Consider the following 24663-nt stretch of genomic DNA (forward strand, 5'->3'; position numbering starts at 1 on the left):
CAGAATGCTACTGGATTTGACCAGGTAGACAGCCTTACAAATAGCAGAGCCATCTTGATGAATACCAAGTGTTGGAACTCAGAGTTTGAACTAGTGCCAGACTAAGGTACTTTTAAATAAATGCCATCTGATTGTAGTACTGAGTCTACCGTTTTTCAAAAGCAAAGCAGGTAAGATCTTCTGAAAACACAAGAGCCTCTATCCTGTCATTCTTCTGTACAGGTGGCATAGAAGAAAGGCTGTGATCTTGGTGGTCATCGCATTCAATCCTCTGGGAGTAGCAACTCCCAGACAGACTGGATGAGAGTGATACTGAAAAGGGTCAGGACCTGACCATGAAGAGATAGTCAGACTGACGTGAGATTAACAGCATGAATTTCAAGACTAGAGTGGCAACCCCCCTCAACCAAAAAAACCCTACCAACACCCCTCCAAAACCATACAATGCTAGGACTATAACGTCTTTCATGATTCAGAGGCACAAAGGAAGAGAGCAGGACCACAAGAGCTGTATTAATGGCACGTTCAGTGAAGGTTGGTTCTGGAGATGTAAAGTAGCACTACAGAAGTGGGGAGCTAAGGCAAATACCAACTTTGACAGAGGTCACATTGATTTGCCACAAGTTTTCTGATATGAAATGTTTGGTTCTTCTTATGCAGGCTGCAGGTCAGTAGATGAAGTATGTCTTAAGTAGTTCATGCTCTGAATCTGATTCAAGATTTGCAGATGGAAAAAAACCCAACTTCTGAAAGACTCAGGAATGCTAGAACTGGCTTGCTAGAAGCTTCCATCTCATCATGAAGCTGGCAGAAAATGAAAAAATGGGACAAACCCACTTCTCTCTAAAAGCACAGTCAAGAGAGAAAGCAGGTTCTCCTTTTCAGGAGAACTTTGCATATATACAAATGTGAAGTATACAAGCAGTTCTAAAGATATGACTAAACCTTCAGCTGTAAGCAAGGTTTAGACTTAGTTCTGTTAAGGAAGGTGTCCTAAGTCAGGCATATCTCAAGTGATTTTGAAGTGATTTTATTCTCAGCGTTTTTGGAGCAAGGAAATTAAAATCTAAGTGGCACACAGATGGAACAATATCCTCAAAAAATACTGGGAGGAAGACAAAAAGAAACATTACTTGTGCAGACTATGAAGCAACGTGGGAAACATCTCACTCAAGAACAGGAGATACACTCAATTGATGCACTTACTGACTCTCACACTGGGAGAAGAGTAACAGTGCTAGATTCCCTGCAAAAAAGGAGAATGTAGGTACCAATACTGAAGCTTCCTTGTTATCTAATTATGCTATTACAAAACAACCATGTAAGTCAGTGTGACCATCTATATAGTTAGGGAAAACATCTGCTCTTTCTATGCTACTATCTGTGTTACCATCAATGTAAGCATTTAAAAACACAGTATAAGTTTATAAAGCCTTGCTGTAAATCTGTAAGGCACAGTCTGAACACAGTGGGAACTGCTTTAGTAATCTGTATTATTTTCAACAATTCTTTAACCACTAAACCCCAATAATCTTTATTAATGACTACTGAAACAGCCAGACCTTCCCAGCCCATTTCATATTCTCCTGAAGCCATTTCAGAGCAGATGCAAGCTCCAAGCTGTAAACTCCATCCATATTAACATTCATTGTCATATGCTTAAGCAGAAGTTTTGGATCAGATATACGAGCAGCCAGGATGAGTCTCTCCACTGCTGCTTGATAGTCGCTGTTATTCTGAACTGTTGGATCTTCACATCTGTTAAGTGAATTTTCACAAATACAAAATTAAGTACTGTACAGGCCCTCTGTTACAGCCTGACACTTTAGTAAGATTACACAACATGAAAAAAAAAGTGTATTTGTTCACTTCATTTATAATGACTTATGCTGATTTCTAGGTAAATTTTGGCTGATTATTCTGAAGAATTAAAAAAAGTAGAAAAGAAGTATATTTTAAACATAATCTAGGGTAATAAAAAGTAATAGGATTTAATGCCAGTGCAAACTAGGTCTGCAATACTCACAGCACATTTCACAAAGAAATGTTTGACCACGACAACAAGCTATTCTGTATTTGAAAATGCACACTCTCAGTGCAGTAGGCATATTCAGTTAGGGAACACAGGTCATTCTGGAACAATTACGTTTCTGCTACAGACAAGTAACAGTAATAAACTCTCCAACATTTACTGTTCTTTAACCAGTTCAGAAAGAAGCATCAAAACCAAGCTTAAACCCAAGCATTCTCTTTCCCAGCCAGTGGAAGGTAAGATCCCCCATTACACAGCCACACAGATAAACACTATCAGAATGGTACACAAGTGACAACAAACCTTTTCAGTATTATTTGAAGAGTCTGACTGGTAGCCATCGGACTTTGAATATCACTGGCATTTGATACAAGAAATACTTCAATGGCCAACAGCATCTCAATCTCAGACAGGTAAGATGGAATCATCAAACGCTTGTGATATAAGTTTCCCTGCAGTGGTGGGTAGCAACCCATTGATAAAGCACCTGAAAGAAAACGCAGAAACGGTAATCCTGAGTCCTTCTAATACTGTTTGCTTTGGCACATGGCTAAGAACGTGGAAAAAAACCCCATCAAACTCTTAATGGGTTTTACAGTTTCACCTGTGAAGTGGCCTGGTGTGAGAACACAGTGAGTATTACTCGCCTGTAATATTCGTTGTTGTAAAATCTTATTTATCAATTAATATTATCAGCGATGATTAAAAGGCCATGTCAAAAATTTGAGGATTCCAAGTGCATAATAATGCAAGTACAACTTAGGACAGGTCAGACAGAAGCTTTGCTTGGGATCACTTCTGCCAAGTGATCCCAATCCAGCCATTTCAGAAAAAACTAATGTGACAATGCAGAGTGCTGGCTCTTCATAAGACTCTATCAGAGTGGCACACCCAGCATCATCTTAGCTCAGAAATGGGGAGTTGAAAACAATCAAAGATGCATAGCTTTTAGTTGAAATGAATTTTCTTTTGCAGGATAAACTTCTTAGCCCTGTGACAGTCTGAGACAGTTGGGGGGTGTTCAGCCTAGAGAAAAGGATGCTCCAGGAAGACCTATGAGGAAGACCTCGTAGCAGCCTTCCAGTACTCAAAAAAGGGTTACAGGAAAGATGGGGAGGGATTCTTTGTCAAGGAGTGTAGCAATAGGATGAAATGTAGCAGTATAAGACAGATAGAGGGTAGATCAGGAAGGAATTCTTTATTCCAAGGATGGTGGAACACTGAAAAGGTCACCCAGAGAAGTTGTGGATGTGCCATGCCTGAAAATGTTTAAGGCCAGGTTGGATGTTCTCTGGTTCACCATCTCTGAGATGCCTTCCAATTCAAACCACTCTTACAGTCTATGATGATGAATGATTTTACCACCACAGCTCTAAACAGAAGTACAAAGAAATCTAGTTTGCCTAGAGGAAAAAGTGAAGATGATGCACTTTTTAACCATATCAGGGTTTCCAAATTATGAAATTAAATGTAAAACAACAATGGTATCAGAATTACCTTTATTTCATTACAGGTAGTATGCATTGATTCCTATTTTCAGCTGTCACTACGTCCCAGTAAGCATTTTGATTACAAATAAATTCCTGATAGTGACACAGAAATTACTGTTTCCTTACAAAATACACTCTTGCCCACTTCTCCCCTAAGATACTAAGCTGTTATGAGCATGTGTTATCCAAAGAATATAAGAGAAGGATATTGTTTAAGCGGCAACTTACTTTTGTAATAGGTCCTAGCTTTAGACCACAAAGAACTTCTTCCCAAAGCTGTGATTAATCCTCTAAGTAAAAAAAAATCAATAGCTATATTCTTTGAAAGCATGAAGTCTACAGCAGAAGATGAGACTCCAAGGTTCTTGCTCTCAAAACAGGCATTTATCAGCTTGTTAAAAAGGTGGCTGTACTGAGAAATGTCTATAGCATCTGAAATGAAATAAAGAATATTAACTACAGAATTAAGATAAATGCAAATCTAATTAAAGAATTGCTTCTCAATCAGTACCTAAATCAGGACTGTTGTTTCTGCCAGTAAAACAGAGCAAGGTTATGATAACTTATAATACTGCTTTGTTCAACAAAAGTCTTTTCATAGAGTTAGTTCATTCGTGTTAGAAAAGAGAAGTGTTAAGATCCAAGTAATAATTTGCTGACAAAACCATTAGGATGAGATTAAAACACATTTACTTGCCCAAGCCCATAAATACAATCTTCACTGACTTAGAAATTGCACCAATTAGAATAACTTTGGGGCTTGAAGTTTTGCTTCCACTCTTATACTGAAGTGTCCACTTTCTCTTCTGTGTCATCTCGGCAAGCCTGAGCAAGCCTTTCATCCACCTCATGCCTCAGATTCTTTCAGTATTCTCTAAGTAGGTGTTCTTCCAACCATCTAAGTAGGTGTTCTTCCAACCAAACTCTACCCAGATACCTAAAAACACGCTGGCAGTAACACTGAGACCTATGCACAGGAATCAGCTGAGGTTTCCTCAGTGGAGGCTAAGTAATTATGCATTTCACCTTGAAGTACACATCCAAAATCTGTCAGACAATTACAGCCCAAAAAGGCACTGAGTTTTTAATGTGGTATGTAGAAGCAGCTTTGGTGAGCCGCCTCAGTTCCAGAAACCCCCCTGATATATTCATATAAAGTTAAGATAAAATGAAACACTTCAAATGATATCCTTCTTTTACCTTACTGTACAGACTGTGTGTGATCCCTAAAGGTGTAGTGGGTCTTTCCAGTTGCCCAGTGTAACTGGGTCCATCAGAAAAAGAAAAGAGGTGTATGAACTCTGCATGTGTGGGCATGTGCAGCAAGAAGTGCAGAGTGCAATATGTTTTGTAACTGACATTACACTCTTTGGAAAACAAACAAACAAACAAAACTGAGCTTGTCTAAAACCATTTTACTTCTAAAAAAAAACCGAAAAAAGTTAGCCAGAGAACAAAAAGAACAGGAGATTCACCTGCTACATTTTTTTAGCTCTTCACACAGTACCTTTTTCTTTACTTACCAGAATGATTTTGAAAGCCTGGCAGGTTCTGCAGAACTTCGAATGCCTGTCTGTATAAACTCTTTGCCAAGTATTCGTGCACTAATGTGCACAACAGCTTATGCCGATCCAGGATATCTGTTTTATCACAGGGCCACAGTGGTGCATTTGTGGTCCATTCTGACTCTACAGCAAACAACAGTGCAGTGTTATTTCTACGAACTGAAACTGCTAGACACACAGACTTTTGGCCATTAAGAACATACTGTGAACTGTAACAAAGACAAATTTCAGAATTTCACAGAAAATCATAGAATCAACAAGGTTGGAAAAGACCTCAAAGATCATCAAGTCCAACCTGTCATCCAAGGCCTCATGACTACTAAGCCATGGCACCAAGTGCCACATCCAATCCCCTCTTGAACACCTCCAAGGATGGTGACTCCACCACCTCCCTGGGCAGCACATTCCAATGGCGAACGATTCTCTCAGTGAAGAACTTTCTCCTCACCTTGAGCCTAAACTTCCCCTGGCGCAGCTTGAGACTGTGTCCTCTTGTTCTGGTGCTGGTTGCCTGGGAGAAGAGACCAACCCCTTCCTGTCTACAACCACCTTTCAGGTAGTTGTAGAGGGCAATGAGGTCTCCCCTGCGCCTCCTCTTCTGCAGGCTAAACAATCCCAGCTCCCTCAGCCTCTCCTTGTAGGACTTTTGCTCAAGGCCTCTCCCCAGCTTTGTTGTCCTTCTCTGGATACCTTCCAGCATCTCAATGTTCTTCTTAAACTGAGGGGCCCATAACTGGACACAGGAGTCAAGGTGTGGCCTAAGCAGTGCTGAGCACAGGGCAGAATGATTTCCCTGCTCTTGCTGGCCCCACTGTTCCTGATGCAGGCCAGGAAGCCATTTATTCCTTATCACAGGCTGTAAGCTTTTATTTTGTAAAACCTTTTCTTAAATACCACAGTAGTAAAATGGACTGCCAGTGGCATCTATAAATATGTATGTATACCAATACATACATAATACCGAATGCTAAGATTTTAGATCCTCAATATTACTTTATAGAACACCTGTTCTTGTTTACACTTCTTAGTTTCTTCTCTTTTCAGGAGATCAGAATTTTTATAAGCCAGTAATTACTTGTCATTTAATTGCAAAAACATGATGCTATTCTAAAGCTGTTTTCCTAAATGTGGATACTGTGGAGGGTAAAGAAACACTGCACTGCCCCAGTCTGAACATTTTTTGACACTGAACATTTTTTTGACAACTGAGGGACCTCAACAGGCTGGACAGATGGGCAGAATCCAACAGCATGAGATTTAACACATCCAAGTGCCGGGTTCTGCACATTGGCCACAACAACCCCATGCAGTGCTACAGGCTGGGGTCAGAGTGGCTGGAGAGCAGCCAGGCAGAGAGGGACCTGGGGGTGCTGGTCGATGGCAGGCTGAACAGGAGCCTGCAGTGTGCCCAGGCAGCCAAGAGGGCCAATGGCATCCTGGCCTCCATCAGGAACAGTGTGGCCAGCAGGAGCAGGGAGGTCATTCTGCCCCTGTACACTGCACTGGTTAGGCCACACCTCGAGTACTGTGTCCAGTTCTGGGCCCCTCAGTTTAGGAAGGAGGTTGACTTGCTGGAACGAGTCCAGAGAAGAGCAACAAAGTTGGTGAGAGGTTTGGAACACAGCCCTGTGAGGAAAGACTGAGGGAGCTGGGGTTGCTCAACCTGGAGGAGACTCAGGGGTGACCTTATCACTCTCTACAACTACCTGAAGGGAGGCTGTAGACAGGTGGATGATGGTCTCTTCTCCCAGGCACCCAGTACCAGAACAAGAGGACACAGTCTCAGGCTGTGCCAGGGGAGGTTCAGGTTGGATGTTAGGAAGAAGTTCTATACAGAAAGAGTGATTGCGCTATGGAATGGGTTGCCCGGGGAGGTGGTGGAGTCGCCGTCATTGGAGGTGTTCAGGAGGAGACTTGATGGGGTGCTTGGTGCCATGGGTTAGCTGTTTGGGTGGTGTTGGATTGGTTGATGGGTTGGATGTGATGATCTTGAAGGTCTCTTCCACCCTGGTTTGGTTTATTCTAAATAAAGTTTATTCTAAATGAATGTCACTTGGCTCAGAAGAAATCTACATGAGGCAAAGTAACTTTCCAAGCTGCACCTCTCCCTTATTATTGTAGGCTCTTGAGTAGAATGGTGCTGATGGCAGAACACTGTGAAAGCTTTTCTAAAAACCATTGAGTGCTAGTAATAATATTTCTTACACGCATCAAGAATTCTAACCAGCAAGATAGATTACATTTTATCTTTGTCCCAATATTTGTAGCTTCATTCAGCTTTAACAGTATTATTATTATTACAGTATAATTTAGGTTGGAAAGGACCTCGAGGATCATCGAGTCCAACCTATCAACACAGACCCCATGACTAGACCATGGCACCAAGTGCCACGGCCAATCTCCCCTTGAACGCCTCCAGGGACGATGACTCAACCACCCTCCCTGGGCAACCCCCTCCAATGACTCTTATGCAAAATCTCTGAGAGAAGGGAACTGTTCAAATTTAAGCAAAAACCAGGTTTTTTTTATAAGAAAGCTTACCTCTCAATACCCACGTTGCTCCTTCCAAACTTCCAGTTTTGAGAAAAATTTCTGCAGCTTTATTAACAATTTGACATCTTGATGCCAACCTCTCTGCATCTGTAAGTCCTTTCAAGACTGTAAAATGTATCTGTAGCTCATGCAGTTTATCCAAAACCTTCCTTCCCTAGCACAGAATGGAAAGGTAAAGGTCAGGGAAAAAAAAATACAGTAAAATTTCTGATGTTCACCAACTCACTGCTTAACAGTTCCCAGCACACTATTTCTCATGACATGATTTCTACTATACAATGTTCCAATACAGTATTTTTAACATACTTTGTAAAGAATTTGTATTTGCTTACTTCAGTACATTAGTATTTTTACACTTTTGATTCTGTTCAGCCCTATATAACCTACAAAATTCTAAACAGATTGCATGGAGAGTTCTAATTTGGCACCAGAGACCCAACTGTTAAATAATTACTCTAGCATAAGCCAAAGACAACACTGATAGTTGTACCCAGCAGGACAATGAACCGGAAAAAGTTGAACCTATCTGCTAACAATGCAAGAGCCAACAACTTAATGATCATATTCCAGGTTGATGTTTACACTAGTTTCCTTCAAAAGCTTCCTCTGAACTTTTTTTGTTTGGCCTTTACAGTCAAAGAGGAAAGAAAGGCAGCAGTCTCAAAGATAATTAAGATCTGACCAATCTGAAAAAGATTGTGAAGTTCCTAGAGAAACAAAGAGAGGCAGGATTCAGCACCTGTCCTTGATGGTGAAATAATGCAAGTGAAACTTCTAACCAGACATGTTTTAGCTCTTGCTTAGTGGGTAATCAATGAGGAGGGAGAATTGTGGTGATGTGTGCACACACTGTGATGGTGGAACAAGGGTCATGGAGGTAGAGATTCAGCAGAACGGAGAAGCTGACAGAAAATTAAATTAGCTTATTAAGAAAGTCCTTTTATGAAAATGCTTTATCCTGTGAATTGACACATGCTCAAACCTGGAAGGTCTACAAGTATCTGCAATGGTTTACATCAGCATAACCCATGAAAGGATACTAGCTACATCACTGCAGTTAACATTTAAAGAACCCAGTCAACTGTAGATGTGGTTGAAAGGGGAAAATACATACCGGAAAAACTCAGGTTAAACATTGACAGCAAAATAGAAACTTGAAATCTAAGTGCAAACCAAGCCAAAATACAAACTTAAGTAGGACCTGTGTCTATTTCGTCCTTCTAGCAAAAGGAAGGGACACTAAGAGTTGGGTCTTCATACAAAGATGAAAAGCTTGCAGCTACAAATGATCTATAAATGAAGAGCACCCAATAAAAATGCAGTTATGGTGTAAGATCCTTAAATGGGAAAGAACATCTGATCAGTCTTCTGAAGTAGTAAGAAGGAAAAATAAACCACAGTCAAGTCCTTCAAGATAGGAAATAGGAACTGTAAATGTTGCAGAATGTAAGTAAATATTCACAATGTAGTCTAGTGCTCAGCTCTGGCAGGGGGGTTGGACTTGATGATCTTTTCAGGTCTGTTCCACCCCCTAACGTTCTGTGATTCTGTGAAAAGAAATGACTTATTCTTTTTCTTCTAGGCAGCCTCCCGTAGCCCAGTATACCTTTGTCCACTGCCGTACTTTGTGATAAGAATACATTACACTTATCCCAGTCCTTCCAATGAAAATTCTGTCTGCTTCATTATGTGGTAATTTTTTTATTACTGGAAAGAAAAAAAAAAATAAATATTTATTGAAATTTTACATGGAGATGCAGTGTCAAAGAAACTCCACACTTGGAAAACATGGTCATTGTGAAAATACTAAACACTCTTAAATACCTACCATCAAAAGTAGGAACTTCTGAATGTTACAGAGCTTAGTAATTACAAGGTTTTACAGGCAGATTCTGCAACCACTTTGGAAGCACTGCTGGCATTCTAGAGCAGTGGTCTCCCACACAGGAAGGCTGGGGAAGGACTTCTCAGGATCTCAGGTAGTGATAGGACTAGGGGGAATGGAATGAAGCTGGAGGTGGGGAGATTCAGGCTAGATGTGAGGAGGAGGTTCTTCACCATGAGAGTGGTGAAACCCTGGAATGTGTTGTCCAGGGAGGTGGTCGAGGCCCCATCCCTGGGGGTGTTTAAGAGCAGGCTGGATGAGGCTCTGTCCAGCCTGATCTAGTGTGGGGTGTCCCTGCCCATGGCAGGGGGGTTGGAACTAGATGATCCTTGTGGTCCCTTCCAACCCTGAATGAAACTATGAAACTATGAAACAATGAAACAATCAGGTGCAGGAGCAAAGTATTTCCTGTGCTATTAAAAAATCAAATGAAGTATTCTTTAAAGTGTGCTTTATTTGGTCTTTATGACATCTTTTTTATTTCTATTTTGGTGTGCAATTTAGAATGTCCTTACTGTATGCATATACTATGGCACTAATATATTTTCTAAGTAAGTAAATAAATTGGAAATAAATGCTAAACAATTTTTACTGATAGCGGTGCCTATCAGTCTAGAGACCACTGCTCTAGGAAAGACAAAGTTCCAAGCTCCACCAAAATCTTCTGTCTGTATCACAACTGGAAGCTGTGATAGCTGTTTTGTAATATGAAAGCCTGTGGTCAGAAAAGTCATGTTATGTTACGCATGCAGGATAAATATTCATCACGTTTTAGTAGTTAATACAGGTTGAAAACAAGATCTGAGTCATCCATTATAATATGCATTAACATACTATTGACACTTCATTTACATATATGTACTGTTCCTCTCAAAGGTCTTTTCCAACCTGGTTAATTCCATTCTATTCTGGTTGCAGAAAATGGAGGCTCAGTAAAGAGGCACAGGAGGACAGGGGTAAGAAAACCTACCAGGGCTATTAAAAAACTAGAAAGTGTTTTGTGGACCCAGCCCTTGCAGAAAGTCTTGGTTCTTTAGAATGAAAATGCAAATGACTTAAAATGAACACCCCCCAAAACACCCATCCCCCCTAGTATCCCCTCAAACATACACATGATGTATTTTTCAAAGTACATTGAACAGGGCTACAAATAGATATATGGAGCTGTATTTACAGCTCTAAAGTTTATGATGCTATTAACAACACTTTACATGACAATAGCATTATGATGCTATAATAACACTTTACATGACAATACTTAAATACATTTTCCTTTGTCCTGAGAATAAGACATTCTTATTAGAAGACCAATTTTGGTTTATCGTTTTCACAAAGCTCAAGCATCCTTCTTTCAGAACCTTCTTTGACTTCAAACGCAAGCACTGTGGATTTTACTTCTACTAGAAAATGGCTTCTACTGAGAATCTCAGCTGATTGTATTTGCACTTCACACATAAAATTCACTAATACTCAGACAACAGTACACGAATTTGCTTGTTACCTCTATTAAAAAACCCTACAAACAGGGATAAACACAAATCATTCCTGCATCTTAATTTTACCTGCATCAGCAAAATCACAGAAAGGAACCCCTGGTCTGTCTGTCTCAGAATCTTTGGTTAATATTTCAGCAATACATAAAGAGAACTTCTGAAGATCATCAAAATGTTCACATCCAGTTCTTCCGTTAACATACAAAGCTCCCAGCTTTGTCCAATCACTCTTTTCCTTGCAATGCTGCAAAGAAGGCAAGGCATAAATATAAGCAAACCTGCTGCCAGAACAACAAACAGAAAAAATCTAGAGGGTAGATTTAAAGCAGAAAAAAAAATACATGCAGATGAAACACTACTGCCAAGAGCCCTCATGTTCAATATGGCACACTTGCATGTTGCCTAACTTGCATGGATTGCTAATAATTTTTGTCCCTCAAGAAATTAAAATCCTTTTTCTATTTAGGTCATGACCATGACTGAGGAAGCTCATAATTTCTTAGTTGTATTTAAGAAGTGGCATTCATCCAGCATTTTACTGTTGTGTTTTTGGGTACTGTTTTGCACCATGCATGTCAAACTGATGTTTATTTTCTATATGAATTAGTCTTTCGCTTGCCTTATGACTTTGCTGGTAAAGGAGTGGAAAAAACCCAAACTACATCATTCCTGATACTAAATTTTGGGTTTAGAACCTGTGCAGTAAGTGTGGTAATAGGTGAACTACATTGTAATTGTGCACAAGAAGTAATCTGACCTTGAATATGAAAGAGGCAAGCATCCAACTGCAGAATTTTAAAATAGTATTTTATCATTCTTTAAAATGCCTTCTTAGTGTTGCCAATTACAGCCTTTTATAATTGTGCCTTTTTATATTAAATATGTGGTGCAGCAGACACGCTGGAGGGAAGGGAGGCCATCCAGAGGGACCTTGACAGGCTGGAGAGGTGGGCACAAGCCAACCTCATGAAGTTCAATAAGAGCAAGGGCAGGGTCCTGCATCTGGGTCGAGGCAATCCCAGGCACAAATCCAGGCTGGGCAGTGACTGGCTGGAAAGTAGCCCTGAGGAGAGAGACTTGGGGGTGCTGGTGGACAAAAAGCTCAACATGAGCTCTCAATGTGCACTTGCAGCCCGCAAAGCCAGTCAGATCCTGGGCTGCATCAGGAGAAGTGTGGCCAGCAGGTCGAGGGAGGTGATCCTCTACTCAGCCCTGGTGAGACCCCACCTGGAGTACTGTGTCCAGTTCTGGAGCCCCTATTACAAGAGGGATGTGGAGGTGCTGGAACGTGTCCAGAGAAGGGCCACAAGGATGATCAGAGGGCTGGAGCACCTCTCCTATGAGGACAGACTGAAGGAGTTGGGGCTGTTCAGTCTGCAGAAGAGAAGGCTCCGAGGTGACCTCATTGTGGCCTTCCAGTATCTGAAAGGGGACTACAGGAAGGCTGGGGAAGGACTTCTCAGGATCTCAGGTAGTGATAGGACTAGGGGGAATGGAATGAAGCTGGAGGTGGGGAGATTCAGGCTAGATGTGAGGAGGAGGTTCTTCACCATGAGAGGGGTGAAACCCTGGAATGTGTTGTCCAGGGAGGTGGTCGAGGCCCCGTCCCTGGGGGTGTTTAAGAGCAGGCTGGATGAGGCTCTGTCCAGCCTGATCTAGTGTGGGGTGTCCCTGCCCATGGCAGGGGGGTTGGAACTAGATGATCCTTGTGGTCCCTTCCAACCCTGAATGAAACTATGAAACTATGAATTCTATCTACTGAATAGGATATTAAATAATTCTTTGGTCTACTACCAGTTACAAGCACAACAAATGAAGCAATTACTTCCCCTGCCTTACAAGTTAGAGCATCTCTGAGTTAAATGCAAAACAAAGATAAAAACTCTAAGTACATAAAATAATATACTGACATCACAGGAAAACGGCAAAGACAGTTTCCTCCTGCATGTCATTCTTTCCCAAACATGTCTTTGCATAAAAGTATTTTATCATAATCCCAACATGTTTAATAATAAAGCCTAATTTTAAATGCCATGCAAATTGTGATTTCTTCTAGGGTTAAAAGAAGTGGTGGTTTAAATTATTCCAGCAGGCTTGGATAGATATACTGTACCTGAATTTCAGCCACTGCCAAATTAAAGTCAAAAAGCCAGTTCTTGTCAAAGTATCTCTCCTGAAATATTCTACAACAACCACCAAAAAAAAAGGTTAATTTTAACACATCCAACTAAACTAAACTATGAGCTAGCAGAAGGCAATCAAGAAATTGTCATATATGAAGTAAAAATTGATGTGATTTGAAATATTTTAAACAAAACCTGGACACTGAAACCAAACATTGTTACAATTAGGCCTAGGGAAGTCAGTACACATATGAAGCAAATAATTGAGCAGAGCTGTTTTCACACATAAATTCCTTTGACTCAGAAAAAATGTAAATCAAAGGTATGAATAAGATTTGTTATGCAAATGTGTAACTGTATCATATGTATTTCTGACAAAGGTTAAAAAAAAGGTAATTGCATAGGAGGAAGAGTTATTCAGCTTCAAACATCTATGAGCCCACCTGGAGTACTGTGTCCAGTTCTGGAGCCCCTATTACAAGAGGGATGTGGAGGTGCTGGAACATGTCCAGAGAAGGGCCACAAGGATGATCAGAGGGCTGGAGCACCTCTCCTATGAGGACAGACTGAAGGAGTTGGGGCTGTTCAGTCTGCAGAAGAGAAGGCTCCAAGGTGACCTAATTGTGGCGTTCCAGTACCTGAAGGGGGCCTACAGGAAGGCTGGGGAAGGACTTCTCAGGATCTCAGGGAGTGATAGGACTAGGGGGAATGGAATGAAGCTGGAGGTGGGGAGATTCAGGCTAGATGTGAGGAGGAGGTTCTTCCCCATGAGAGCGGTGAAACCCTGGAATGGGTTGTCCAGGGAGGTGGTCGAGGCCCTGTCCCTGGGGGAGTTTAAGAGCAGGCTGGATGAGGCTCTGGCCAGGCTGATCTAGTGTGGGGTGTCCCTGCCCATGGCAGGGGGGTTGGAACTAGATGATCCTTGTGGTCCTTTCCAACCCTGAATGAAACTATGAAACTATGAAAGAAAGGCTACATCTACCTAGTGTGATGCTATCATGTAGAGATACACAACCTATGCATGAACTAGCTAACACATGTAGTAGAAGTAGCACAGCAGCTAAGTCTTCATAGATACAGACTGCTTCTCAGTTTGGGCTGGAAACACATACACACTGAAGCAGCCTGGAAGGGGCCATTCCTTTGTGAATCAGATTCTTGATCTGAAGAGTGATAAAAATTATCTCCAACGTGTGGTAAGTTGCACTGGTAACAGAGATCCATAGCTGAAAGGTTCAGGAAAAGTATGAAAAGCTGCAAATACTTTCTATAGAGTTTCACCTGAAACAGTGATGGCTTGTTTTCACACAGTAGATGCTGCACATTCACTTTCCACTAGAAATCAAAAGTTGCTTTAGGAAATCTCAAATTTCTCAGCTTGGGTGAGCGTGGGTGATACTGATGTGCAAGTGATGGGCAGGCATCCGTTTTGGAACTGACTTGGGCTGTCACATTTTGCCCAGCAGCACGTCGAAAATGACTCTCTTCCCTACCCGTACTGGCACAAGCGTTTGTGCAGTCACACTAAATGCAATTGGTTAACTACTTCAGATTCTAACTAATCCTCTTATTGTTTAGAAGGGTTGTTTATTGCAGAAGAACTGTTTGCTTATGCAAGCTGAAATGATATGTTAGATGATGTTTCTAATTTGATTGTAGTCAGCATGGCTTTGCCAAGGGCAAATCCTGCCTGACCAACCTGGTTGCCTTCTATGAGCAGGTGACAAAATTAATAGATGAGGGGCGAGCAACTGATGTCATTTACCTGGACCTGAGCAAAGCCTTCGACACTGTCCCACACCACATCCTGGTCTCCAAGCTGGTGACATATGGGTTTGATGGGTGGACCACTAGATGGATAAGGAACTGGCTTGATGGCTGCACCCAAAGAGTGGCTGTCAATGGCTCCATGTCCCAGTGGAGGCCAGGGACAAACGAAATCTCTCAGGGATCAGTCCTGGGACCTGTCTTATTCAACATCTTTGTGGGTGCCATGGACAGTGGCATTGAGTGCACCCTCAGCAAGTTTGCTGATGACACCAAGCTGTGTGGTGCAGCAGACACACTGGAGGGAAGGGAGGCCATCCAGAGGGACCTGGACAGGCTGGAGAGGTGGGCACAAGCCAACCTCATGAAGTTCAATAAGAGCAAGGGCAGGGTCCTGCATCTGGGTCGAGGCAATCCCAGGCACAAATCCAGGCTGGGCAGGGACTGGCTGGAAAGTAGCCCTGAGGAGAGAGACTTGGGGGTGCTGGTGGACAAAAAGCTCAACATGAGCTCTCAATGTGCACTTGCAGCCCGCAAAGCCAATCAGATCCTGGGCTGCATCAGGAGAAGTGTGGCTAGCAGGTCGAGGGAGGTGATCCTCCCCCTCTACTCAGCCCTGGTGAGACCCCACCTGGAGTACTGTGTCCAGTTCTGGAGCCCCTATTACAAGAGGGATGTGGAGGTGCTGGAACGTGTCCAGAGAAGGGCCACAAGGATGAGCAGAGGGCTGGAGCACCTCTCCTATGAGGGCAGACTGAAGGAGTTGGGGCTGTTCAGTCTGCAGAAGAGAAGGCTCCGAGGTGACCTCATTGTGGCCTCCCAGTATCTGAAGGGGGCCTACAGGAAGGCTGGGGAAGGACTTCTCAGGATCTCAGGTAGTGATAGGACTAGGGGGAATGGAATGAAGCTGGAGGTGGGGAGATTCAGGCTAGATGTGAGGAGGAGGTTCTTCACCATGAGAGTGGTGAGACCCTGGAATGGGTTGTCCAGGGAGGTGGTCGAGGCCCCGTCCCTGGGGGTGTTTAAGCCCAGGCTGGATGAGGCTCTGGCCAGGCTGCTCTAGTGTGGGGTGTCCCTGCCCATGGCAGGGGGGTTGGAACTAGATGATCCTTGTGGTCCCTTCCAACCCTGAATGAAACTATGAAACTATGAAACTTGTAGTACAGCTGGGAACAGACTGTACAATGATGATCAATATGGAAAAATCTTACCAGAACCAAAGTTTTGCCTTAACAGTCCTTCGTCTCTGAAGCACACTAGACTGATAGTGCTTCAAAACACAATCATGCATGGCATGATAGTATTTTCATCCAAAACACTAAATTTGCACTAATAGCCTTTCAAACATAAATTTGTAAAAACGGAATCTGAAGGAGAATCTAGACAAACATAAATATAAAATAGCTCCTTAAAGACATACCTGGATTTTATGTTCCAGACAGTATTTATTTCCTGAGTGGAAACTTTCATCTGCTGAAGGAACTTAATAATATAATCAAAATGTTCTAACTCAAGCAACATACCAGCATCCATGAGCTGTAATATCAAACAGGGGGAAGAAAAGTTAGTGTACAAAAAAAATTGTGATCACTTACAGTATCACAGTATCACAGTATCATTTAGGTTGGAAAGGACCTCGAGGATCATCGAGTCCAACCTATCAACACAGACCCCATGACTAGACCATGGCACCAAGTGCCACATCCAATCTCCCCTTGAACGCCTCCAGGGTCGATGACTCAACCATCTCCCTGGGCAACCCGTTCCAATGACGAATGACTCGCTCAGTGAAGAACTTCCTCCTCACCTCGAGTCTAAACCTCCCCTCGTCCAGCTTGAGACTGTGTCCTCTTGTTCTGGTGCTGGTTGCCTGGGAGAAGAGGCCAACGCCTTCCTGGCTACAACCACCTTTCAGGTAGTTGTAGAGGGCCATGAGGTCACCCCTGAGCCTCCTCTTCTCCAGGCTAAACAATCCCAGCTCCCTCAGCCTCTCCTCATAGGGCTTGTGTTCAAGGCCTCTCACCAGCCTTAGAGGTTTCCAGAGGCAAGGAGCAAACAACATTGGGAAAAATATGACACAGTGAGCCTCAATCAATAAAGAAGGGATAAATGGAAACTTGTACCACAAATTCAGCTGCAAAGTAACTTAAAAAAATAGTGCTGAAATACCATTGAAGTGATATATTTGAGTTTCAAAACAGGCAAGGTATTTCAAGAATTCCAAAAAGCAGCCATAGTATAATCAAAGTCATACCTTACGAAAGGTACTGATTAACGTAGGCACAGCGTCTCTTATATTCAAGGAAGCCACATGCTCAAAAATTTTCAGAAGAACATCTACAGATGGCTAATTTAGACAAAAAAAAGCACAGTCAGTTTAGCAGTTCTCTTCAATTTGAAAGCTAGAGGGTTAGAGGGCTTTATAATAGGAACTTGGGAGTTTTGAGTACCAAAATAAACCCAAACTTCTTACTGCAAACGGCAGAGCGTTCCCAAAACTAAGAGACTACGGATTGAAGACTTCCAAAAATATTATGAGGTCACCTACCAGTGTGTGGATTTGTACAGTTACATTCAACATCTGAAATACTTCCTGCAACAAACAGCTCTTGAGCAAAGAAATGAGAAGCTCATTCAGCACTTGAGAAGCAAAATCCATTCCTGGAGTAACTTCTCTGTAATATTTCACAAATATTTGGACTGGAAAAAAACAATTAAGTCATTTCTCATTGTGGCAACTGATGCCAACTATTTAAACAAGTTATCTCCTAAATTTTAAATGCAATGTAGCAACCCTTAAGTATCTATGGTATTATGGGGCAGGGATATGGAGGGGAAAAAATGGGTGAAAGGATCTTATTTGAATACAGTGTTAACTGTACTAGACTCAGACTTACTCTTCTGAAATATGTCATTGAGCTGAACACCGTAAGACCTGTAGGTTTCAAGAAAGCTTAGCTGATTTGGTGAAGCACAAGAGAAATGTGCAACACCAGGTTCAGCATCAAGCTAGTAAGGCCTTTCTAGACATGAAGCTCTAGGAAGTGAACTGCACTATTACTGTGTGGATAGTCTCTTAACCTGCTCCCTTGATAGAGCCTTAGTAAGAGATGTACTGTATTCTGCTGGTAGCCAGTGTTACCTGCATTACAATGCTCAGTATTTCATCATGGGAACACTGCTACGTAGTGTGGAACTGGATCCCACATTCATATTGTGGAACTGGATCCCACACTCATATTGTGGAACTGGATCCCACATTCATATTGTGGAAATGGATCCTACACTCATATTGTGGAACTGGATCCCACATTCATATTGTGCTATGCTCAAATATGTTTTCAAAAACTTAAGACTGCTCAGGACAAGTAGAAAAGGAATTTTACAGAGTAGAATTTCAGATGTATCTGAATCAACTACAGTACCTATAATGTGTTAACCATAACTGTTTGTATGCATGGTAATATGAAATGACTGAAGTGAAGCTGCACTCCTTTTTCAACTGCTGAGTTCTAAAGTTTTTGGAGTTGTGGTTTTTGCCCAAGGTGTTCAAAATTGCCTTAAAAATGTGGTTGTGTTAAACTTCTGCCCTGCCCCAGTTACTCGTTTCTACTGTGAAGTATTGTTCTATTCAGCCTAAGTTAACTTTAACTCTACATAAGACTTAGTAACAATCCCCTGAGATAATTGTGTGTCTAAATACCTAGCCTGGAACATGAAAACATATTGGAGGTATTCCTATGGATCCAATTCATATGGATTCAATGTATTCCTTCAAAATCAGAACTTCCTACTCACTGTGGAAGTGATACCATTTCTCTCCTGGCAGCCTATTTAACTTGATTTAAATCAAAGACAGATCAAAAGCTACTAGTATGCCATACCTGCACGTTTTAGAAGGACTGATTCTTTGATATTAATGTATGCCCTAAGTATTGCCATGCAAATCTAGGAAAAGAGGAAAAAAAAATCTGAATTAAAATATTACCGCAGTTTATGTCAAACAAAACTACCCACAAGCATGAGTTCTATAAAGAAATTAGCTTTATGTTGTTCCTATTTAACCCATACACGCTGACAAAGGTTTAAGACAGTAACTTAGTCTATAGGCAGTGGCACTGTCAAAAGGACAGCAATTCAAATAGCAGTGAATGAAATGTTGGGGAAAGGAGCTAGCGGGACCACAACTGCAAGCCTGTCTGTGTATACACTCACAGCAAACAGAAAAATGATTTTGAAGACAGTTCCTTCAGAATTAGAATAAATGTGGCAGACTGTAAGCAGAAGAAAGAGAAGCAAAAAAGTGAAAGTGAAAATACAATAAACAAAAAATGACACCAATGTACCAACTAGAGAAGTCAAAAATCTAGAAATCAAGTTGGTTAACAGTGATCACAATATAGAATCACCCATAAGGACATAGATGAAACATTTAAGACCTGATGGGATTTAATGAACCATCTCACTCCAGATACACTTGATTCAAGAAAATAAAATCCATAACTAGATATTTTAATATGCTATTTGCTATTGGAATATTCATACCATCTTAAGCTGTCAGTCTGTGTAAGATACATTTTGTTCCATCTCTGCGGATGATGAAGTAAATATTACTGAGATTAAATCTTAGCATTCCAAGTTAGATAAAAACCCCACCCACCCTCAGAGACACCCTTTTATACTTGTGGAACATTTACAACTCTTTCTGCATAACACTGCAAACAGGTCGTATTTCACAGTATCACAGTATCGCTAAGGTTGGAAGAGACCTTGAGGATCATCGAGTCCAACCTGTCACCACAGACCTCATGACTAGACCATGGCACCAAGTGCCACGTTCAATCTCCACTTGAACACCTCCAGGGATGGTGACTCCACCACCTCGCTGGGCAGCACATTCCAATGACAAATGACTCTCTCGGTGAAGAACTTTCTCCTCACCTTGAGCCCAAACTTCCCCTGGTGCAGCTTGAGACTGTGTCCCCTTGTTCTGGTGCTGGTTGCCTGGGAGAAGAGACCAACCCCTTCCTGGCTACAACCACCTTTCAGGTAGTTGTAGAGAGCAATGAGGTCACCCCTGAGCCTCCTCTTCTCCAGGCTAAACAATCCCAGCTCCCTCAGCCTCTCCTCATAAGGCTATGCTCAAGGCCTCTCCCCAGCCTTGTTGCATTTCTCTGGACACGTTCAAGTGTCTCGATGTCCTCCTTAAACTGAGGGGCCCAGAACTGGACACAGGACTCAAGGTGCGGCCTAACCAAAGCAGAGTCCAGGGGCACAATGACTTCCCTGCTCCTGCTGGCCACACTATTCCTAATGCAGGCCAGGATGCTGTTGGCCCTCTTGGCCACCTGGGCACACTGCTGGCTCATGTTTAGGCAGCTATGAATCAGCACCCCCAGGTCCCTCTCTGTTTGGGAGCTCTCCACCCACTCCGACCCCAGCCTGTAGCTCTGCATGGGATTGCCGTAGCCAAAGTGCAGCACTCGGCACTTGGACTTGTTGAATGCCATCCTGTTGGACTCTGCCCAGTCGGTTGAAGTCCCTCTGCAGAGCCCTTCTATTTAATACTATTTCATGAAATATTGAACATCAAGAGATAGAAGATGCCCCCTAAATTATTCACATTATTATAGAACTAAATCATGTTTATTTTCATGCACAACTTGAAAATCAGATAGGATCTACTCGTGGAGGTTGTTACACAGCAAATGAATTACCAACAAAGCAGAAGATACTGGTTTGTGGCCAAGATGTCTTTCTGTTTTTAAAAACCATTAGCCTGTTAAGATGATCAAGTCAAAGTATACAAAATTTGTACCTGTAAGTATGTTGAATATAAACAAAGGTTATTGTTTTTATTTTGAAACAGTGTCATAATATTGTTGAACTAGAGTTTAAAATGTACCTTCCAGAAAATCATGTAGAACCTGTTACCTAATGTATATGCAAGGTCACTTGGCAATGCATTATGTACTCCAAAACTACAATCCTGGGTGGCTGAGTGCATTTCCAACAAAATACTTCAGCACATGCTCACATTATGTAAATTAGTTTGTTTTCTTTTGGAAGCTATTTGCCTCCTGTAAATTCAATTTATGCCCACTGTCTCTTGTCCTTTCACTGGGCATTGCTAAGAAGAGTCTGGCTTCATCATCTTTTTTCCCCCTCCCATACACAGAGAGACATTAAGATCCCCTACTCCCTCTACATACTTTGGAGAGTATTTAAAACAGTCTGAACAGCTTCATTTACTTTGCCTAATACAAGAGAGAGTTCAGTGTTTGAAATGAAACACATCTTAAAAAAAACCCCAACACACAAACAAACAAACAAAAAACTGGTAACTTCTAGAACTTCAAGCCAACCTCATGAAGTTCAATAAGAGCAAGTGCAGGGTCCTGCATCTGGGTCGAGGCAATCCCAGGCACAAATACAGGCTGGGCAGTGACTGGCTGGAAAGCAGCCCTGAGGAGAGAGACTTGGGGGTGCTGGTGGACAAAAAGCTCAACATGAGCTCTCAATGTGCACTTGCAGCCCGCAAAGCCAATCAGATCCTGGGCTGCATCAGGAGAAGTGTGGCTAGCAGGTCGAGGGAGGTGATCCTCCCCCTCTACTCAGCCCTGGTGAGACCCCACCTGGAGTACTGTGTCCAGTTCTGGAGCCCCTATTACAAGAGGGATGTGGAGGTGCTGGAGCGTGTCCAGAGAAGGGCCACAAGGATGATCAGAGGGCTGGAGCACCTCTCCTATGAGGACAGACTGAAGGAGTTGGGGCTGTTCAGTCTGCAGAAGAGAAGGCTCCAAGGTGACCTCATTGTGGCCTTCCAGTATCTGAAGGGGGCCTACAGGAAGGCTGGGGAAGGACTTCTCAGGATCTCAGGTAGTGACAGGACTAGGGGGAATGGAATGAAGCTGGAGGTGGGGAGATTCAGGCTACATGTGAGGAGGAGGTTCTTCACCACGAGAGTGGTGAAAGCCTGGAATGGGTTGTCCAGGGAGGTGGTCGAGGCCCCATCCCTGGGGGTGTTTAAGAGCAGGCTGGAGGAGGCTCTGTCCAGGCTGATCTAGTGTGGGGTGTCCCTGCCCATGGCAGGGGGGTTGGAACTAGATGATCCTTGTGGTCCCTTCCAACCCTGAATGAAACTATGAAACTTGCTGAGGTTTAGTATGCTGATTTTCAAAATATATAATGTTTTTTATGAATTAAATCACTGCTGTGTTGTGTAATCAACCACAAATGTGAAGAGTATTAAATCCTTGTAAATTATGCATTAAAGCATCACCCAGTTACTTAATGAAAAGGAAGTAATATCCATTATGGTGAAAGGTATTTCTCTTCAAAAATTCTGGTAATGATCATCACTGAAAGCACAGCACAAAGTAAGTGGACTACCAGTCTGTACAACAGCTCCTAAAGAGATTTATTTTCCCTGTATTTGACTAGATGACTTTGCTGCTGCTTTACCCGTCTTCCATTTATGTACTTTGGTGCCACCATGAGGTACTTGGTTTGTTGTTATTTTTAAATGGACAGCTCTAAAAAAAAAATGAACACAAAACCAAACAAAACCTTCCAGACTACCAAGAAAATTAGGATAGGTTTGATTAAGCAGAACAGGAAGTGTGCTGGAGGACTGCACTACAAGTAAAAGCAATGGAATGGATCTTTAATAGTTTTAGGCAAAATAATCTAATTATTTTAATGTGTCTGCATATATGGAATCACAAACCATGATAATCCACAGACACTACTTGGAAATTACTGATATTCACTACAGCCTGCCAAAGGTATTTCATAATTGAGAAAAAGGGAAAAGTCCCATACAAAATTACTCTCAAATGATCTCAGTGTTTTTAAGCTGTCATAAATTTTCAAAGGCAATAGAAAGCACTGGAAAAAAACCATCTCTTTCCTGAGAAATGAGAAAACAGCAGGAAGACTAAAACCAAATTACACTGACATATTTTTCAAATTCTGACACAGTGTATTTAAGATATCTAGGAGGGGGATAAGCTGCTTTAGATGCTACCCTTCTTTTAAAATGAGCATTTAACTCTAACAAGTCTGACAGAACAAGAGGACAGTCTCAAGCTGCACCAGGGGAAGGTTTAGGCTGGATGTTAGGAAGAAGTTCTTCATAGAAAGAGTGATTGGCCATTGGAATGTGCTGCCTGGGGAGGTGGTGGAGTCACCATCACTGGAGGTGTTTAGGAAGAGACTGGATGGGGTGCTTGGTGCCATGGTTTAGTTGATTAGATGGTGTTGGATGATAGGTTGGACTCGATGATCTCAAAGGTTTTTTCCAACCTGGTCTATTCTATTCTATTCTGCTCACCACAAGTTATTTTTCACATTTTAATTCTGCAATTTCTTGCTTATTGACACCAATGATAAAATTGTACTCATACCAATAAGACAGTAGATAAGAAATAAATCTTCTAAGAACTGATGAGGCAAAGTTTGAGCATTTGTCTTTATTTCGTTGTTTTAATGGTTATGTTTGCTTCCAAGTGACTTACAGACCTACACTAAGTCTGGATTTCATATAGCCAGTTCCAAAATCTCACTACATGACAGTCCAATTAGCTTGCTTTCTGCATGCAGTTCTTGGAAATTCCACAGACTCATCTTTGTTGAATGGTTTTAAAACTACTTTGCCCACTGCTGGAAAACTGGTTTTGCTTGCAAATATTATGAGAATTGCTGCTGCATTTAAGGACATTACAGGATGCTTAAACAAAGATGCCCCTGTTGCACAAAACTTGCTAGAAGTAATACACCATAAATGGCTTTTGCCTTAAATAACACATACAAGTCTATGTTTCCTTATGGGCCTCTGATCCTTAGGATAGAAATGTCTCAGAATCTCCCTACTCTACTACTTTATATTTGTACAGCCTAATTTTTGCTCTTTTGCTGATGTCTGTTAGAACAGGACAGAAGAGAACAGGACAGACCAGACCGGGTTGGAAAAGACCTTTGAGATCATTGAGTCCAACCTATCATCCAACACTATCTAATCAACTAAACCATGGCACCAAGCACCCCATCCAGTCTCCTCCTAAACACCTCCAGTGATAGAATAGAATAGAATAGAATAGAATAGAATAGAATAGACCAGACCAGACCAGACCAGACCAGGTTGGAAGAGACCTTCAAGATCATCGTGTCCAAACTATCATCCAACACCACCTAATCAACTAAAGCATGCAACCAAGCACCCTATCAAGTCTCCTCCTGAACACCTCCAGCGATGGTCACTCTACCACCTCCTCGGGCAGCCCATTCCAATGGGCAATCACTCTCTCTGTGTAAAACTTCCTTCTAACCTCCAGCCTAAACCTCCTGTGGCGCAGCTTGAGACTGTGTCCTCTTGTTCTGGTGCTGGTTGCCTGGGAGAAGAGACCAACCTCTGCCTGTCTACAACCTCCCTTCAGGTAGTTGTAGAGAGCAATAAGGTCACCCCTGAGTTTCCTCTTCTCCAGGCTAAGCAATCCCAGCTCCCTCAGCCTCTCCTCATAGGGCTTGTGTTCCAAGCCCCTCACCAACTTTGTTGCCCTTTGTGACTCCACCACCTCCCTGGGCAAGGAAGTCTACTAGCTCAAAATTCTACTATCAAAAAAAATATCTTCAGGGGAAGAATTTCTAAACTTTTTTTGTTTTTTTGATCCTCCAATCACTGAAGGTCCCTTTCTTTCTGTATATAAATTAAGAAAAGAGAGTTGTTGTTTTGCATTCTAAAAGTGTTCACATAC

At 42.1% G+C, this 24663-nt stretch overlaps 1 protein-coding gene across 3 annotated transcripts in view; it reads right to left on the reverse strand.

Annotated features, from left to right (window-relative positions):
• Window positions 1-1047: 1047 nt before the first annotated feature.
• TOPAZ1 (testis and ovary specific TOPAZ 1) overlaps window positions 1048-24663 on the reverse strand; it is a 43448-nt gene continuing 19832 nt past the window's right edge. For all 3 annotated transcript variants that reach the window (XM_068152936.1, XM_068152935.1, XM_068152934.1), the window contains 12 exons: window positions 18793-18856; window positions 17457-17608; window positions 17163-17255; window positions 16329-16444; window positions 13132-13201; window positions 11088-11262; window positions 9247-9347; window positions 7629-7794; window positions 5046-5210; window positions 3751-3954; window positions 2336-2519; window positions 1048-1758 (listed from right to left, as the gene is read on the reverse strand). In XM_068152936.1, the coding sequence (XP_068009037.1) occupies window positions 1545-1758; window positions 2336-2519; window positions 3751-3954; window positions 5046-5210; window positions 7629-7794; window positions 9247-9347; window positions 11088-11262; window positions 13132-13201; window positions 16329-16444; window positions 17163-17255; window positions 17457-17608; window positions 18793-18856 (1704 nt within the window). In that variant the 3' untranslated portion in view covers window positions 1048-1544. The remainder of the gene's footprint in view (window positions 1759-2335; window positions 2520-3750; window positions 3955-5045; window positions 5211-7628; window positions 7795-9246; window positions 9348-11087; window positions 11263-13131; window positions 13202-16328; window positions 16445-17162; window positions 17256-17456; window positions 17609-18792; window positions 18857-24663) is intronic.

The sequence above is a fragment of the Melanerpes formicivorus genome, unplaced genomic scaffold, assembly GCF_026170545.1.
Source record: "Melanerpes formicivorus ecotype bairdi unplaced genomic scaffold, bMelFor1.0.p_v2 SCAF_24, whole genome shotgun sequence".
Lineage (NCBI taxonomy): Eukaryota > Metazoa > Chordata > Aves > Piciformes > Picidae > Melanerpes > Melanerpes formicivorus.